Source organism: Empidonax traillii, unplaced genomic scaffold, assembly GCF_003031625.1.
Source record: "Empidonax traillii isolate 1590-97213 ecotype Southwest subspecies unplaced genomic scaffold, ASM303162v1 scaffold209:size809316, whole genome shotgun sequence".
NCBI lineage: Eukaryota > Metazoa > Chordata > Aves > Passeriformes > Tyrannidae > Empidonax > Empidonax traillii.
In genome coordinates, this window is record NW_020955402.1 from 237,914 (window position 1) to 257,466 (window position 19,553).

Here is a 19,553-nt window from a genome sequence, read left to right on the forward strand (position 1 = left end):
AAGAATTTGAAGAAAAAGGTGCTATGCAAAGGTAAAAAAAAATTCCACTTATTTCAGCTATTTTTATTTTTAGAAATACTACAAGTTTTTATTGTAGTTTATTATAAACATGCTCTGAACACTTTTTCTCACATTATACTCCTTTGCCACACGTGGAAAAATTCAGACCATCAAGAAAATGAGCTTTCTAAAAGAGCTGTGAAATCTGATACTGTACTTTCAAGCAGTTTCTTCTCTTCTCGCATTATTTTCCCTCAAATTCCCTACCTGGAAGGTAAAATGCCCTCAAGAGAGTATAGAAATGCTTTAAAATACAAACACAAAAGTAAATGCGTTCAAAATGTTATTAAAAGATATGCCAGGTGGGAGGCTCCTTTTCAGAATGGACTGGGAATGAAGTCAGGCCAGCGTTCAGAGGACTGTGCTGTGCTAGTCCTGCAAACCTTCGTGCCCAGTTCCTTGAGGCAATCCCCATGAGCAGCAAACAAGAGACCAAATTCTCTCTCTAAACTGAGCTGAAATGAGCAAATGACATTTGGCCTAATAAGCACAGGAGAAACTTCAATTTCCATTTTGGTTTTGCTACCTGATGGCAGCCTGTGTGAGAAGGACTCGTGTGAAGGACACAGAGCTCCTTCAACTACGCTGGACACATTATTGAAGACTTTAATCCACAGAGCATCAGAACAATTCCAACCCATCTCCCACAAAGAATCCATTGCAGAGAACAAAATCCCTCTGTACTTCAAAGTGGCCTCCAAAATCCCTTCTACAGAGGGAAAGCAAGGGAGCAGTGACAACTGTGCAGGGCAGTCAGGCACTCTGAATCCAGCAGCAAACCACAGGAGCCATTCAGATGAAAACCATCACCTTTTGACTGCGCTCTTTCCATGGAAAATGAGGAGGATGTGTCAGCTTGCCAGTTCCTCATGTGCAGGGTTGGTTTGCAGCTGATGGCAGCAGGCTGAGATACAACTCAGCCACTGCCTCAGCCAGGAGAAGAGCATGATGTCAACTCATGGCGAGCAAGGGTGGGTGACACAGAGCCTTCAAGCCACGGGCTCTGCGTTATACTGAGACATAACAGGCTCCCTCAGACACTGCTCACATGTAGCATTTTAATAACCAAGAACTTGCGAAGGCTTCATCTTCTGGAAGAGCCCAGACAGCAGTGCAGCTCATGAGATTCAGAGGAAAGGATTTCATATTAATTTCTGCAGGGTGCTGGTATAAAGAAACATATATTAAAACTGTAAAATATTACCACTGATCCTGACAGGATTGTCTTCCAAAACAAACGAACAGGCACCAATAAGGAAAAAGATAAAACTGATTCTGTGCCTCTGACATAGCAGTTCTTAATCCTGGGTTCATGACATGCAATTACAATGAGTAATTTTATTGGGGAAAAAAATGGCTATGACGAGATCTACAGAAAAATTTTAGGTAATAACAGAGCACAAAAGCTTGAAAACCATTGATCCACTACAGGATTCAAGTTGTGAAAAACCTAGTACCAGACAATATTATTAATTCCTCCCCAAAGGACTGAAGGTAGTGGGTCTGAATTAACACTCCCACCCACTCCAGGGTCAGTGCAGCTGTGCAGGGGCTGCCATTGCTGGTGGTTGTCAGAGGGATAAAAGGCAGCCAGTCCCATGGTGCCAGGGCATGGATGGGAGCACTGTCTAACTCAGAGCCGGGCTGTTTACTCCACAGGAAGGATGTTGGTTTATGGGGCCATGTTGCAGGGTCACTTAAAATCAATGTTCCCTCCAAGGGGAAGTGAAGGCAAGGAAGATAGAGGGAGGGATTGTGTTTGCTACCAAGAAATTATATACTGCCTGACCAGCCTTTCTCACAGTTTTCTGGGCACTGAGGGCAGGTTTTCCAGAACTCTTGGAAAAACAAGGTACGAGCAGAAATTCATCTTTTTGAAGTTGTCTTGAGAGTCATGGGACTGGAAGGGGTGAACAGTACTAAAGTCACACTCTGCTTCTCAAAGACCTTTAATCAGGGCTTTGTCTTCTTCCCCCTACATCTACTAGTCCTTAGCTGAATCTCCCTTTTAACTTAACTCCAGGCTCCTAGTCTTTTATTTTAAAGCTGCAGAAGCAACTCATTCCTGACAAAACAGAAGATGGACAGGGAAGTGCAGAAAAAATGAAGGTAACAAAACACATCAGTTTTGTGTTTGTGATCCACCACTCCCATCCAGAAATCAAACCTCTCACTGCATTACTATGATATCACTGCTCAGTTAACTCTCTTAAATCCTTCCCCATCTCACTTGAATGACATACATCCTAAGCATTTCTGTAGATCTCTACCTCCTATCACACATTACAGATGTTCCACCCCATAATTAAGCAGGCACCTTATTAAATACCACTGTGAACTTTTTAATGGAACCAAATGGCAATTTTGGGGGCAGTGAGACACTGCAGTAATTAAAAAGTTTGGAAGCACTGCTTCCAGTCATAAATAGGCTCTCAGCTTGCCTGTTGCTGATCCATGCATTGCAGGATCACAGTTGGACTGCTATTGCATTGGAGTTTCTTATCCCAATTCATCTTCTGAAGAGAATATGAAATTACCTGCCTGCTTCCGGGGCACATTCCTTTTATACAACTCAACAGAATTAATCTAAAAGAAGAGACCTGTGAAGGTCCTGTGGCTCAGACAGGGGAACTTAAAATTCTTTCCAATATAAAATCCCACTATTGTCTGTAAGGGCTCATTCCTTCTATCAGCTAAAAACATTTAACTACTTTCACTGAAACAAATTCCATTACCTCAGTTTAAATGGGGTCCACTACAGATGAACCACAATCACAATATTTCATTCCAAAAGCTCTTGCTTTCCCTCCATGATGGCTGAACACAAAGCAAGGATCTAGTCCATATGATACCAGTCCAAGTTTCAGAGTTTTTATCTGCTTAGCTGATTAATGATTATTTTTATTTGCACATCTCAAACAGGCAAAAGCACTTTTTGTTTACTGGCAGGTCGCAGTAAGGTTTATCAGCCATGGCAAAATATTACAACTGAGGCACTTGGAATGTTGTGGTCAGCTTTATCCTTGACTTATGTGAAGTCAACCAATTACAGCTCTTTTTTCCCCTCTGTAAGTAAGTTCACTCTTTATTTCATGGGGGAATCTAAAAGTTGAATTAACTATGCTTCTGTGAGAACCAGGACTCTGCAGAGAGGATTAAAAATATATACATATATTAAAATGTTTGTTATCACACTTGTTTCTAAATGGACCCACTGAGAAACACTTGAAATCAAATAGGGTAGAGTTCAATTTACTGTACTACAAAGAAAAAGTCAGAACATCCACAGATTAGTTGTTAAGGCAAACATAATATACCACAAAGCAGTTACAGTCTTAGATAGCTGGTCTTATAATAATTTTAAAAGGAAGATAACTTTTTAAGTTCTTGTTTTTTGGGTTTTTTTGTTTTTGGCTGATGAGCTGAGGTAAATACGCTGACTATGTAACATCAATGAGAGAAGCATTTTCTAAGATACAGAAACCAGCCCAGACTCTGTAAACATCCTTGCTAATGCTGGAATTCCTATTTTTGACACCTCTGGTAAATAGCTCGGTGTGATGCCTACAGCAAAACAAGAGCAAAGTGTTCCCCTCTTTAACTGTAGCCCCTGGTTTTCGAGTGTTCAGCAGGAAAAGTGTGCACGTCAGCATTCTCCCAGCTGGCTCAAGGAGATTTAATTTACGCCAACCACAGAGTGACTGCGATTGCTCTCCGAGATGCCACAGCATGAAAACTGAAGGGTGGGGGTTAAACAAGCAGCAATGCACACCAGATGTCTGAGGAGGACATCTGAAAGAGCCGGAGCACAAGGCAGCATATTAAAAAAAAAAATCCCCTTCAATGCCATAATTATTTATACTAAATCTGAGAAACTGGCTGAGTTCAAACTTGTCCTATGTGAATCATACAACATTTCCTTCACCTCATCTTCATTTAGTGTGTTCTGTATAAAACCACCTTATAGGAGGTGCCATAGTTATGTCAACTTCTTTTTCTATATGCTAAGAGCACTTTTTGTAGAGATCCTACTTTAGAAGACATTACTTCCCAAAGAATATAAACAGAACAACTAAATAGTCCTATTTTACTTGGCCAGCTTTTGAGTAGCATTTACTGATCTTCATAGATAATTTAGATTCACAGAATTAGTTTCCTTTTGCCTGGACAACCTTATTTTTCTTCATAGGACCATTTAATTACAATTACCAAAACATCACAAAGAAAACTACCCCAATTCAGTAATCTGGAGCCAAGAGACCATCACTTCCTGAAAGGGTCTGCTCTGAAAGTGTCCAAACTTGATAACTGCACAAATACCTGAATTTACTTTCAGAAGTAAGACCTACTAAACATTAGCAATTAAATAACAATATTGAAAATCCCAGTACCAACTCTGAAGTGCAACCACAGTGTGTTGATGGCATTAGTAAAACAAGTAAACACTCACTTATTCCCAGAAGACAACAGCTATTTCAAAAGATCCATTTAGCAGATTTGGTTTTCACTCTTCTTATGCAAAAGATGGCTGGACTGGCCACTTGTTAGATGGTAACTATTGCCAATCTGCTGTTCTGGGATTTTTAGTTCAAACAAAACATAATAAATGTTCCAATATCGGATCATATTCCCATACAACAGTGCCATTCCTATCCTGGGCAAAAAAATGGTGGGCTTATGTACTAAATCTCTCTCACATCTACCTACAAACCACATCTAAAGGCAAAAACCCCCTATTTCTGTATGCTGAGGAATAAATATTCAGTCTCACAAACAAGGGAAATGCAATGGTGAGTGGTTTCCATGCCTGCCCTGTCAAATGGGTTTCCAGGAAAAACTACTGCTTTTTAAACACAACTGGGTCCAAACTTTTCCTGGGAGAACAAATATATTTCTTGGAACCTGCTAGTGACATTTGGAAGAATAGGAAGAAAATTATACACTACAATGCCTGATTCTCACAGCTGACAGGGAACACTCCAAACTGCTGAGGAGTGAAAACCTACATGTCTTTAAATAATCAGACACTCTTGTAACAATGTGTATTATGAAAAGAACATAAGCTGGCACCTACCTGCCAAAGGACACCCTTTTCTTCCTCCCCGTATGCCACAAAGGTTCTAACATTCCACTTTATCCAAAATATTACCTACCTCCGTCCACGTACACCACACTGTGGATGAGCTTTTCCTCCAAAGACAAAATGAGGCACCAAGTGTCAAGTGCTACTATGTTTAACAAGTTCTTGTTTTTAACACTAGCAGTAACAAAGTTTAAATGCAAAGAAAAAAAGGAAAGATACTTAAAAAAATTCTGATGCCAAACAATGCCATGACATATAGGTAAGGAAACATTCTAAACTCTTGTTTTAAAAATAAAAAATCTGATACCAAACAGTGCTGCGCAACTTAGGTAAAGGAAACATTCTAACATCCATTTCACACTTTTGTCCCCACCACCCTGAGATTTTCAGGACTGATATTCCTACTAAAACTAGATCTCTAAAGATCTTTGATGAAGACCCATCATCTCACTGAGATTTCTAGGTGACTTCTTTCTTTGGCTAGAACTGATGCCATGGTGCTCCCGGGAACACCATTACCTCAATTTCACCAAGGTTACACAAGAAGGAGCTGTACAGAGATCTTTCCTAACAAGGAAAGGCCTTTACTAAGGGAATGGCCTGAAGTGGTGTCAGGAGAGGTTTAGATTGGATATCAGTGGGGCAGTGGGCACAGAACCCAGGCTGACAGAGCTCAGGGAGAGTTTGGGCAACACTCTCAGGCACATGGGGGAATGTTGGGGTGTCCTGGTGCAGGGCCAGGGGTTGGACTAGATGATCCTGATGGGTCCATTCCAACTGAGGATATTCTGTGATTCTCTGATCTAAAGTGCTCCAAGCTTGCCTGACCCTACAATCAGTGGCAGACTGATATTAAGACTCTCCCAGCTCCATCCATCTGTAACATGAGGTTTACAAGTGGACAGAGATAACCGTAATTAAGAGCTCAACTGCCTGTTCAATGCACTGCATGATCCATCTCTCCATCCCATCAAGGCTCCCAGGATATACAGCAGTGCTCACCAAGCTCCACACACCATGTAGAGACAGGTATGAGGATGTCCTCTCTCTCTCTTCAGAAAAGCTGAGGACAATCTGCCCCCAGGAAATGCAAAGGGAGCCCAGCGCGGCGGTGATCATGTTCCTGCAATCCCAGCCAGCAGTGCTGTATCCCGGTCAGTTGTCCCCAGAGGCAGGGCTGTCACCAGAGGGGAGGGAAGGGAACAATGCCTCTGTGTGTCCCGACACTGCTCCAGGCTCATTTGGGAAGCGATTTCCAGGGAGATGATACAGACTGCACCAGGAAGGGAAAACTGGCTGGCTTTAAAGAAGAAATTAAAACCAAAATCACTTCTAATTCTTTAATGCTGAGAAACTGTAATACCATTTTTGTAAACACTTCTCCAGAAACTTGTGTTCACCACTACCTTATACTATTATCAGGGAGAAATTATAGGCTCTGTCCTGCTGGATTACTGTTAGCGTAAACAACTTTGCTAAATTGCTTGGCACACTGTCTGCATGCAGTATGTTCAAACTCTGTAGCCTATTCAGCCAAAATCAAATATAAAGGGCCATCTGTATTAATCTTCCAGAAGAAATTAATAGACAGCTATTTTCATGCAAAGCAGAAATTAAAAAAAGGCAAACCCGATACATATGGATGAACTTTTCCATTCATAATTTTAGATGCCATACAGTGAAGACTGTTGTTCAAGGTTTATTTTTTCTCTAACAGTTCTCCATACAATACAGTGCATTGTTCAAACTCTGGAGCAATTTAAGCTTTTTCAATGTCTCCTAAAATCCCTGGATTTATATCCAAAGAGACCTGGCACTGTAACAAATTTGACTTGTGAGTAAAAAGTTGCAGCCTTTAAGCAAAGTGCTCACTAACACAGAATTCAACTTACTGCTACAAACCTCACTACCCTTTATCTCAGGAAAAAATGAGTTCCCTATCTTAATCTACTGAAAGTTGTGGGATAACACTCTATTATACTTAGGTTTTTAATTTCCTTGTTTGAATTCTCAGTACAAATGCTGAAGTAGCATCCAGGGTGAGGAGAACAACAGAAATCCAGGGGAAAAAAAACAAACAAACAAATAAAAAAAAACCCACAAAAACACAAACAAAAACAACCCCCCCCCCAAAAAATCAAACCAAACAAACAACAAACAAACAAAAAAGCTTGAGTATGACCTAAATCTATCCTGCCTTTGATGAATGAGGAAAATAAACTGAATTTTGATGTCAGTACTGAAGAGGATATTCCCAACTTCATGCTAGGAGGAAATGAGTAAGAAAAGCCCAACTGTAAAGTTGAGGCTCTTTGTTTTTTCCTGAAGATAAAAGACATCGAAAAGGCAAAACCCACAGAATGTTCTATACATGGGGAACATTCTGTAGGTGCATCTTAATTTACATGGCTTTGAATGGAAATTTTACACTGCATTACATATTAGAACACTTAATTCACCGTGAAGGAGATTTTTATCCCATTCTTGATAGAAGAATAGTGCTTAAGTCATTTTATATATTTAGAAACTAAATCAAATAATACAAGAAACTGATGTTAGAAATCCAGAGAAAAATGCAAGCTCAGCAAAAACAGCTGATGGAAACTATTCTTTAGAACTTAAGAAAACACATGACATTTCATTAAAAAGCAAATGAAGTTTGCAGAACGCATGTGGGACTCCTCATCTGATACCAAACATCTGAACTGACTTTTTGGGGAAGACAGACACATATTCAGAACGCCTTGCAGTGCCCTGAGAAGACACTTAGCTATGCAAGCTCAGTGCCGTGGCCAAGTAACGCTTCATTGTTACAGGAAGGCAGTGAAAAAATTATGTAATATGCCACTAACTAATGTAAGCTGTCCTGAAACCAGAAAGGGGTGTTTTTCCAAATATCTGGATCCAATTTTCTTCATTAAAAAAAAAATATCTAGTCTTCTGGACTGTCCAGAAAACTCTCTATAACTATTTCAAGTGCTCCAAGTCTCGTAACACGCCTGGGGGATTTCTTAGCGTCTTATTGCATTTCTTTATACCTTTCCCAGCACAGCATTTCCAACCCTGAGAATGCACTAATAACCCAAAGCATTTGAAATTGGGAGAGAGAGGAAGACAGAAATCTGCCTTCCAACACACAACCATCTGTACACTCCCTCGGATAAACAACAGAATGAAACAAATCTGCTTGGAGACTGCACTCCTCATACATATTCTATTGGAAACGAGGAGCCAAAACTCTCTGGACAGAGTCAAAGAGCAGGATCACCTGAGATTTGTTTTCTTTAACTCTGAGCACTCCATTACCTCAAACACAAGGCTCTCTGAGAAAGAATATTAAGCTGACTTTAAGTGAGTTTCCATTGCAAAACAAGATGCAGATGTTCTACCTCTGAATACATGCCCAGATCAAGTGGCCGTCATTTGATCCAGAGCACTGGGAATGCCAGCCTGGTACAGAATGGTTCTGCTCCCTGGCCTTTGCACCTCAGTGAGGACAGCAGCCTCCCAAGAGTTTTCTGATGTCTCTGAGCTCCTTAGGAAGAAAACAATGACATGAAAGCACTAGTCCTTAAACTGGCCATTGTTGATAAGTGGCAGCAAATGTTCAGTAGGAGACTATCAGATGTATTAATACTAAAAATCAGCATCCAGATACCGAGTCAACAATTCTCTAATTATTTCTTCTATTCTTTCTTATTGCACCAAATATATTACAAAAAAATTGCTTGAAATGGTTGATCGCTGCCAATATAACTGTCCTTTTCTCACAGGTGAAGACTGCACATTCTTATTTGACTGATTTAAAATCAAAACAAAGGGAAACAAAACTCAAATGTTCTTTTCTGTGCAACTTGTTAAAAAACCCCACCATGTTGTTAAAATTTAGATTTTCCTCCAAAAGCACTAATCAGAGTCAAGATTATCACAGGGCATCACAAGGTGCTCAAAACTAGTAATAAGATTAGGGAAACACTCAAAAGGGCACAAATTATAAGTGTAAAACAATCTTGAGGAAAGGAAATGGCTTTACTCTGTGGTTCAAAACTATGGATCCCCTTCTCACCTTATCTCGGGTAATAATACTTTTCCTGGCTGTGGCTGCTTTAATTATGCCAGTGTACGGAACTTCTCAAGTGTTGAAGCTAGAAAGTCACCTCTAGAGACCATCTAGTCCAAACCTCCTGCTCAAAACCAGGACAGGATGCTCAGGGCCATGTCCAGGCAGGTTTTGAACATCTCCAAAGATGAAAACTCCACAACCTCACCGGGCAACCTGTGCCAGTGTTATAGCAACATTACAGTAATAAAAAAATTAAAAAAAAAAAGGAAAGGGGAAAAAAGCATGTTTGAAAAAACAGTCAACTTAACTTCATTTCAGGTTTCATCCACAAAGCCATCAGGTAAATCTGAAACCCACCATTACCTCTTAAATGTCAATAGGAGAATTTCTGATCTCACATTTCTCCCCCAGCCTCAGCAAAAGGACACTTTTCTGTCCACGAAGCAGATCTCATCTATGTTAACATCATATATGTTCTTCCCCCAGACCAGCCAAAATCAGAATTTGTTTTATGAACTAAACAGCACTTGGACAATGTTTCCATACTTCCTAGAGTGTGATCATGAATGGCACAACTCAGCAACCTCCCAGAGGTTCTTGGGAGGTTATTGCACCTACCAGCCAAGGAAGACTATCTCAGTATTGGCATTAAGCCTGCAGCTTACAGATAACAAACTGCTATCTGTGACTCTCGCTGGGCAAGAAAAAGCAGGACTTGTCTTGGGCTGCAAATTATACTTTTTATTCCATGTCAAACTAAAGGGCCACCAAATGCACATGATGGAGGACCTCCTCCTGTTTCTGATGTTCCAATACATCTCTTACCCACAAGGTGCAGCTACAAATCAATGGCACATAGTTGCAGTGGCTTGTGTCAGATGAAAGATTAAAGTCACTACTAAATCTCATAAAATGATACTGACACATTTCACCAATAAGCAAAAACAACTGTTTCAAGAGAGACTCTAAAGGAATAAGGAACCCATCTCACTTCTTTCCTGCAGCATACAGGCCCCTCATTCTTTCCTCTGAATTTCCAAAACTATTTTCCCATCATACAATGTATTTGTATCTTATCCTACTTCAAAAGTACTTTTCAGGAAGGCACCTATTTATAAGTAGTTCAAGTGTGGCATTCAGTAAATGCTAATTCATTGAGTTTGAAAGGACACTTTGTTGTCAATATAGTTACTACTGCAGCAGCACCTTTGAAAAGACAAGATCCATCACTGCTGACACAACTCACTTAAGAAAGAAATAGTCTGACAGAGGTCTGGAAGATCTGAAGGCATCTCCAAAACACCCTTTGAGTTCAGTGCAGATGTTGCCAGTATTTATATTGTTTAAACCATTGGGATATAAACACTTGACTATAAACACCACTGAAGTTTTGCTTTTCTTTTCTTCATTTTCTGTGTGTTTATTTTAGTGTTAAAAATGTTAACTTCAAGAATAAGGAAAAAAGCAACAGATGTTTAAACTAAACAAAAACTGGTCCAATAGAGTATGTTTCTTAAGCTGTTCTTTTGCTTTTGAACTATTAAAGTTAAGATATGGTTAAATAACAATTACTGGAAAAAAGGGTGGGGAAAAAAAGGGGCTGGAAAGAATCTTCCATAAATACTAGGTATAATTATAATGGAATTGAACTAATGAGCCAAAACTACAGGTCAACAAACTTAGTCAACAAAACATTCAGAAACTACATACATAAATAAAGTTTTGCATACAATTCTACAGTCTTCATCAGAACTTATTGATTGTTTCCGAAAAAAATACTGGTTACTGTAGAGAACAATGAAAAAGTTAGTTTTCCTGCAAATTGTTTTTCTTTATTTTCTTTAAAACTAGTTTTCTTGTGCTAATAAAGAAAGGATAAGAAAGAGGTTGGAAATTCAACTCCATTGAATCCCAGTTCTATATTTTTCAGCTCAACCTTCTGTACAAGAGCTTTATTCAAAAGAATATATACATATTCACGCAGAAAAGAAAAATAAGAAAGAAATCAAAATAAAAAGAAACAAAGGTATTAACAGTTCAACAGGGAGCCACTCCACTTCCTGAAGGGAGGAAATGTGGCCATGCTGGTTCATTTTCCATGAAAAGACTATTTTCCAAAGTGAGATTCGGCTCCCTGTGTTCTGGGCTGGCCTTTCTCTGAAGAGTATGACTCCTGGGCCTATGTATACTCTATATTGTTTCTTTCCTGACAACTACAGCAAGGTTATCTTCCAAACGAACATGGAAAATGTTCCTGCTGAATAAGAAAGAAAAAAAAAAAAAATGCAGTGCTTGTGTGTGGCTATAGCAAAAACAGTTCTACTGCCAAGCTGAATTAGCTCTGTGGTGCCTTTCTTTCCAGGCAAAGCCAAGCCATAACCACTTCTTCGAGACGCACGTAGAGAAAAACTCCACGAGATTAAGAAACTGATTTTGCCCTGTTACCTCAGGCGCCTTCCCAACAGAGCTCTGAATGCTGACAGTGTGCAGAGCAAGCGCCAGCCTACCCTGGATGGAGGCGACACCAGGGAAACTCAGCGCCGGCTTCCAGGAGCTCAGCCCGCGTTGTGTAATTCCCGGAGGGGCCGGAGCGCGGGGCGGTGCTGGGGGAGGAGAGGAGGGGACGGAGCGGCCGAACAATGGACACGGCCCCGAGGGGGACACGGCGGGGGCCCGGCCTGGCCACCGAGCCGTGCCGGGCAACGCCGAGGGACCCACGCGGGAACCCGTCCGCCTTCGCACCGCTTCTCCCACAGCTCCGGGAGCGATGGACAATCCCCCACCCGCACCGTGGCCCTTCAGGCTCAGCAATGCTGCCTGTAGGAAAAAGTAAAGTTGCCGCTGAAAACTCGCCTTGTAAAAAAGAATAAGAAAAAAAAAAAAAAAAGAAAGAAGAAATAAATTCCTGCCCTCAAAGCTCCGACAACAGCCCGCGGGATGTCCCACACCGCCGGCGCCGACCTCCGGAGGGAACACTCCCGCTAACAAACAACAGCAAACAGCGCTCGGTGAAGGGATCCATTCCTCCCCCCGTGGAAGGGAAGCAATGCCTTCCCGTGGAAGGGATCCATTACCCTCCCGTGGAAAGGCACCATTACCTTCGTAGCACAGGATGCCGATATTGTTGTTCATCTTGTCCAAGTACTGGTAGTTCAACAGGTCCATCCTCATAAACAGCATTTATCGAGCTGGCGGAGAGGACCGGCTCGCTCGCTCTGGCCCGGGCTCAGGGAGGGGGAGGCGACCGAGCAGACGGTGCCGAGGCTCTCCCGGCTCCCAAACTCCAGCAGGCGAGGCCCAGCCTGGAGCGGGTCGGGACGGGGACCGTGGGTTCCACCGCACACGCTCTTCTGCCAGCCCGCCGAGGGGTAACGCGCTGCGGGGACGGGGGCTGTGCGGGGGCTTCCCGAGGCTTTTTTCAAGTTCTTTTTTTTTCTTTAAAAAAAAAAAAAAAAAAAAAAAAAGTGGAAGAGCAAAGCAAACTCGTCGGGAAAAGGCGGCAGGGAAGCGAAGGGAGGGGCAGTTCCCGGTGGGGGGGAACCCGCTGCAAGCGCCGGCGCTGACAGCGGCAGTGCCCGGCACTGCCCGCCCGCCGGGGCCCCGCTCCGGTCCCGATCCCGATCCCGCTCCCGGCCCTCCTCCCGCGCACGCGCGGCCGCTGGGATGTCGGGGATGCTTTGTGCACCAGATCAGCCCAAAAAGCGCCGAGTGCCGGAGCTAGGGGGGGGGCTGGAGGAGGAGGGAGGGCCGACCCGGGGCCGCGTCAGAGCCGCGCTCACAGGAAACACGGCCCGGGAGGAGGAGGAGGCGGCGGGCAGGGGAGGAAGCCGCAGCCGCGGAGCTGAGGGGCCTCCTCCGGGCACGGGCACAGCCCAGCACTCGGCAACTTTGGGGTCGGATGCTGATCCTTCTGTTTAAAACTAACCGTGACTCTTCAGCTCCCGTTTGATTCCCTAGCACGGCCTCACACATCTCAGTGCCTGTGAAAAATAATGTGGTTCTACAGCAACAGGGCAGAACATCGGCCCTGGAATCACAGAATGCTATCGCAGGAATGATAAATGGAATCATAGGAATGAGAAAGACTATTAAAATTAAAGGCTCGTGGTACGGTGGCCATTTCCCCTTGTATATAGTTTACATATATAGTTTTAAAAGGTTTCTGTCTATGCATGTAAACAGGCACTGCACACAGTGGTGTGATTCTGTCAGGGCACAGCCACACTGGATTTTTTAAGGGCTATTAGCAGTTAAACATTCTGGGCTCTGGCTCTTTAACAGCTGCCAAAGCTCCAGTTATATGACAGAAATTATGGAGATTGGTGGTGCAGCCCTCTCATCTCAGGATGTGGTCTCTCCTTCTGCACTCTCAACCTTGATCATAAAGGCTCTGGCTGCTTATCCGGATGTGTGTGACTCATCCTGAGAGAGCAGAACATCTGTATAGGTGTAAGCATGTGCTATCCCTATAGGCATCAGTCTGCATTTCCTGCAGCCCATCAGCACTTGAAGTCTGGGCTGATAGAAAAAGACAAACACTGGGGACATTTGATCGAAGACAAACAAAAAAAGCTAATGGAGTCCTTCCCTCTGCCCTCCTAGGCTTGGAGGCTCACCCCTGCCTCTCTGGGATAGAGAATCTTCATGGTACGCACAAGAATAGACAGTGAGAACCAGTAAACATTTTCATTTCCACCCTGAGAACTTCTTCCCTCTGTTAGAGAAGGGGAAGCTATGACATGACAGAGGCAACTCAAGGAGTCTCATTTTGTGATGGCACTTTGAAAATCACTGCTTGAATACCCTGGGTATTTCAGTAAAGAAGGTAGCTGGTTTAGTTAAATTTACTACCGGTATTTACTGACTCTTCTAAAGAAGACTGCCTAGAACCCAAATAAGGTTTCTCCCCACTTGAGGTACACAAAACAGTCCTGTGTGTTACCTACCTAGGTGCTTCAGCTGAAGGAAGGCCACTAACAGCACTGAATTCAACATAGCAAGAAACAGAGCCCCCGAATGGCTGGGGAGTTGAAGGTAAAGAAGCCCTTTAGTAATTATTATGTACAACAAGGGCACTTTTCTGATTGGAAATGTTATTTATCTGCACTACTTTAACATGGTGTAAAAACTTATGGGTACTTAATGCTGAGGTAACAGCACTTTTCTTGGATGGTACCTAATAAAAAGGTTGCAGTTGTTTTTTCACCTCACAGGAGCTATTACTGCAAACGTTGCAACCACACAGACCAAAGTAGCGCATAGTATTTTCTAGAAAGATGATTTTTAAATAGGGGCCTGGAAGTTTTGCATAACAGACCATATTGTGCATACTCAAAGATATTCCACACCATTGCATCAAATTAAACCAGCCACCTAATAAAAGCACCGAGAGATCTTAGCCCTTTAAGATACAAACTGCAATAACAGTCCTCACTACAACGTTAACAAAAGAGGCACATTTCTTCACCACAAAATGCAAGTTTTCTAACATAAATAGACAAAATATTTTGGGAACAATATTTTTATTTGTTTATAACAGTTTTTAACATAGAGAGCATCCCTGAACTTAAATTAATGCTACACTTTTATTGGATACCTGGAAAGGATAAGGAAAGATAAGTGATTAATTTTTCCAATTTAAAATGCTTAAATCTTTCTGGGACGTGCAGGTGATGAGGAAGAAAAGAAAACACTGTTTTTCTACACTCCTTTAGAGCACTGGCCTACAAGACAGGGTGTGCACACTGTGTTGGCTACACACGGGCATAACAGTTCCAAGGCCAATATGAATTCTCCTCTATATTCAAGGATATATATTTCTTCAAGGTGTTTGGAAAAGCATGGTTGGGTGTTGTCCACAAACCAGTGAATACTCAGTAGTGCTGTCCAGACACCAATAAATAAGTTAATTCTTCTTTATGAGACCAGTTGTCACTGGTGTACAGGTTTTTAGGCAGTAATGATCACTGTGATGTAAAAAGGCTTTCAGCAGCACAGTGCACTCTGATTGGCAAATGTTGTGTAATGAACAACTCAGATGCTTCACAGTAAATAATAATAAACTGACACCAAACACTGGGAGCTTTATGAACTTCTAAATTAAAATATCTATGCTGAAAATAAGGTAATGCCTTGTGAAATAAAGGGAGGGCGGGGGGGGAAGAATTATCAATGTAAATGTATCTCTTATATTACATTTTAAATCCAAAGTCCATTCCGTGGAACCCTTTCTTTGAAAGAAACTTATCAGCTCAACAAATTCAAGTCCAGGAGACATTAACTTTAAATACTGACAAGGTCACTATAAAGTACTTGGCTCCTGTCAACAAATTCTTGATCCAGATTGCTCTAAAACAGTGTTGATTGTTCAAACACTTCACCCGTGTGAGAGACTTTCCACTGAACTGAAATCAGTAATCAAGGCATCAGCAGGTTGGATGGAACCTACAGTGAAAAACAAGCTATTAACATCCCCCAGGACCTTCATTAGTTCCTTCTGTTCTTCTGCATATTGGTAGTTGCAAACACAGTTACAAGCTGCAGCATCTCTGCTTCATGTTAACTGGAGGACTTCCTACAGAATTGCACATTTTTTCCTCCTATCAGGCAGATAAATACTCAGATCTATAGATCAAATGTTAATACAACTTTTACACAACAGCATCCCCTAGAGGTAATAGGAAATCCACGGGGCTTGGAATCACTGGCGACTTCACATGGGAGTTGATTCTAATTATCCCACATAGCAGATAAATAGTGATCTTCTGGTTCACTTTAACACAGGAAAGCAAGCTCAGTCTTCACACAAGAATGTCCTATCACAGAAGCTTACTGAAGCAAGGATAGCAAAATATGGAGGGAAAAAAAAAAAAGATGGTTCTAATGAGTAGAAAAATCATCATTGTCAAACCCAGGTGACTGAAAGTGCCTTCTGCCAGTTAGTCATAGATTGGTTTGGGTTGGAAAGGACCTTAGAGATCATCTCGTTCCAAGTCCCCTCCCTGGGCAGACACCTGCATTAGTCCGTGCATTAGGGTAGAGTTTGAAAGATTTCTGTGCCCTTCTACAGTTCTCAAATAAGAAAATACCAAAATCTCTCTCAGAGCATACAGTGGTGTGAAGCACCTGGAGCAGTGACTCAACCTTCTCTGCTCCATGTGTTTTCCCTGATCTGGCTTTTATTCAGACAGACAGACCAATGTCCCTCAGCAGCTGGAGCACATCAGGGCACCCTCACTGCATTTCTCCCAACTTCTTTTCATCTGAACAGCATCTAGTCCATCGCCAAGACCCCTCTGTGCTGCAGATCCAAGAAGGGCAATCAGGAGGTTCACTCTGAAAGAAACATCTGCCCCAACAAAAGCACTGGTGTGGATGTATCAGCAACTGAGGAGAATCACAAAGCATTTTTCAGATTTAAAAAGAGCTTGAGAAACTTACCTTTCCAAAGAGTTACAGTGCATGTCACGAGTGTTACTGAGTCACTGGTTCCTAATGCTGATAAAACTTCTCCATGACAGAAACACACAGGCCTGGCTTACCTGAGCAATAATAGGAGTTCATATAAAAATTACAGAGCCACAGAATGTGCTGAGCTGGAAGGGACCCCCAAGGATCATCGAGTCCAACCCTTAGCCCTGCACAGCCCCATCCCCAAGGGTCACCCCCTGTGCCCCAGAGGATCATCCAAACCCTCCTGCAGCTCTGGCAGCCTTGGGGCTGTGCCCACTGCCCTGGGGAGCCTGTTCAGTGCCAACCACCCTCTGGGGGAAGAACCTTTTCCAAATATCCAGCCTAAACCTCCCCTGACACAACTTCAAGCCATTCCCTTGGTTCCACACAGAGAAAAGATCAGTGCCTGCCCCTCCTCTTCCCCTCCTGAAGAAGCTGTAGAGTGCAATGAGGTACAGTTGTATACATTCTTTACTTGAATTTTTGAAGGGAAAAAACCCTTCATATATCAAGTCTATAATATCAGATTTGACAATCAGAGTTTATATGGTTTTGACAGCACTTAAACATACACTGAGCTGCTTTAGAACAAATGCTTTCAAGAAAGCTACCACGGAGCTCTGCTGTCTGCCTTTTCCTCACTGCCCTCAGCCAATCGACCACTGCCCTTCCCCGCCCTCTCCCGCCTCTTTATTCTCACACCTGCTGCTGCCTCAGGCACTAGTGCTGAAGAGCCTGAGAAAATGGCTTTGGTGCAGTTTTATCAGCTTGGCCTCCACTTCACACCACACAACATCTTTCAGAAGGAAAATGGGCATCACTGGACAAGAATCAACACCACAAAAAGAGACAACTGAAATGTCAGCCGTGATCATCAGTAAAGAGCAGCTATTTATATAGTGACCAGTTTTGCAACTGAGAGAAAAAAATAGCTTTTATAGAGGTGAGACACTCTCTGGAGTGTCTGTGTGACCATGCAGTTCTGCTCAGTATAGTTCCATTTTTGAATGGACAATTATCTGCTGCAGCTCCCGAGGTCACGACACTGCATCTACTGATACCTCAATATGCACCAAGGAGGTAGTGGAGAAATAAAGCAAAAGCACTTAAAAACAGGTTTTACCTTTTTTCTTTAACTAAGAAACGAGCAATTTTGAGTTGCGAGCTGCTAGGTGGCGATGTGCCTGAAGAAAAAAGGCTGCTTTTCTTCTTCCATGCACTCCACTGCAAAACTGCTATGCTTCACACCTCCATTCTTATATTTCAGTTAGAACACATTTCACAGGGAAAAACAAAACAAAAATTCTCTTTGGAGCAAGCTGGGTTGTTTGCTTTGAAATACATTCAGATTTGATGAGGAAATACATTTAAAATGGATCGAACACCCAGGAAGTTCAGAGAAGCATTACAAGAAAAATGACATTTAAAGTTCCTTGCAAGCAGCAAGTTCCTTGTGAGCAGCTATCTCACAGCTGTGCCTCTGACACCCACAGAGAGCAAAACACAACTCAGCTCTGCTCAGTGAGTCAGATACCACAAAACATACCAACTTTATACACTTCTCATGAAGCGTTAAGTACTGTCAACTGCACCAGTGAACAGAAGGTACCAAAACACACATTCTTTCAGACGTGGACTCTTCCTTTTTTTTTTTTTTTACTCATAAAAGGTACATTGCAAATAGATTTTAATCATAAACTACCTGCTTCCTTTCACAGCCTTAAAAAAAAAAATAAAGAAAAAAGCCCTACCAGTTAGACCATCTCTAAATAAAGTTAGTGCTTGACTTCTCGTTTTACCCATCCTTCACTAGCTGAAGGTTTCAAAAACATGCCAGACATTAGAGGACACAAAATACATTTTTGCTATTATCAGTGGAGCTTCTCAAGACTGAAATAGTAGACTTAAGCCCAATATTAAGTTGTCACAAAATAATTTATACATTCTTTCATCATTGTCATACCCTAACTTACTCAATGTTGCTTAAAAAACACAAACATAGTATTATCTAATAAGGAATTCTGTTTATGAGTGCATATGGACTCACAAACTTCTGGGTAACTTAACATTAGGGATCACTCTATTCCCAGCAGGACCAAGCCAGCAGGCACCCTGGCTCCATTTCACACTGAATAAAATCCCAGAGAAACCAAAAATATAGTGATGCCCAAGAACACTGGGAGTTGCAAGCTCTTCTAGGGCCAAGGAATGGATGGTAATGGTTGGACTGGCAGCTGGATTTTTTTATTATTATTATTTTTTAAAAAATATCTTGCTGTACTGCAGATCTCATTCTGTATTAGTTTTTTGAAGACAGATTTTAAACAGCATATCACTGTGAATGTAAATAAAAAATTCAGATCACTTACTTGTAAATACTTAAAAGATTTAGAACCAGCCATTTCATATCAGATCAAAAAACTCTGAGGCACTTAGCAACTCACAAAGCCTTTTGGTTAATGAAATCCTGCCCTCATCAGCAAGAACCCTCTCCATCTTTCAGTTCCTGCCCCCCCCCATCATCCTCAGAAAGCACTTTGTCTCCTACCCCAAAGTAAACACACCTGCTCTCATCCCATAGCCCGTTTCACATGGGAATTGAGGACAGGGTGAGGAGACAGAAGATCCAGGGCCCAAGGCAGGACACGGGCAAGTCTTCCCCGAGCTCCCACTAGGGTTTGGTGGGGTTTTTTTGGCAATAGCGACATCCAGCTCCATGAGTGAATATATAAAATGGGCACAAAGGTCCTCTGTGAGGCATCTAGCAGCAGCTGCTGCTTCAGCAGGTACTTGGTGTTTCCCAAAAGACACAGCTGGCAACTGGAAGCAGCCACTTCACTCCCATCAGTGGGATCACACTGACCCAGCACTAGAGCCGTGTCCTTCCATCACCTT

The 19,553-nt window shown here is 42.2% G+C and overlaps 1 protein-coding gene across 2 annotated transcripts in view; it reads right to left on the reverse strand.

Moving 5' to 3' along the window:
* The window catches only part of VGLL4 (vestigial like family member 4), an 85,018-nt gene that overhangs the window by 32,890 nt on the left and 32,575 nt on the right, over window positions 1-19,553 (reverse strand). Inside the window, exon 1 of one of the 2 annotated variants that reach the window (XM_027887436.1) lies at window positions 12,305-12,510. The exons of the other annotated variant lie outside the window; for it this stretch is intronic. Coding sequence (XP_027743237.1) covers window positions 12,305-12,386 — 82 coding nt within the window. The 5' untranslated portion in view covers window positions 12,387-12,510. Of the gene's footprint in view, window positions 1-12,304; window positions 12,511-19,553 lie in introns of those variants that run through there. 2 annotated transcript variants of the gene reach the window in all.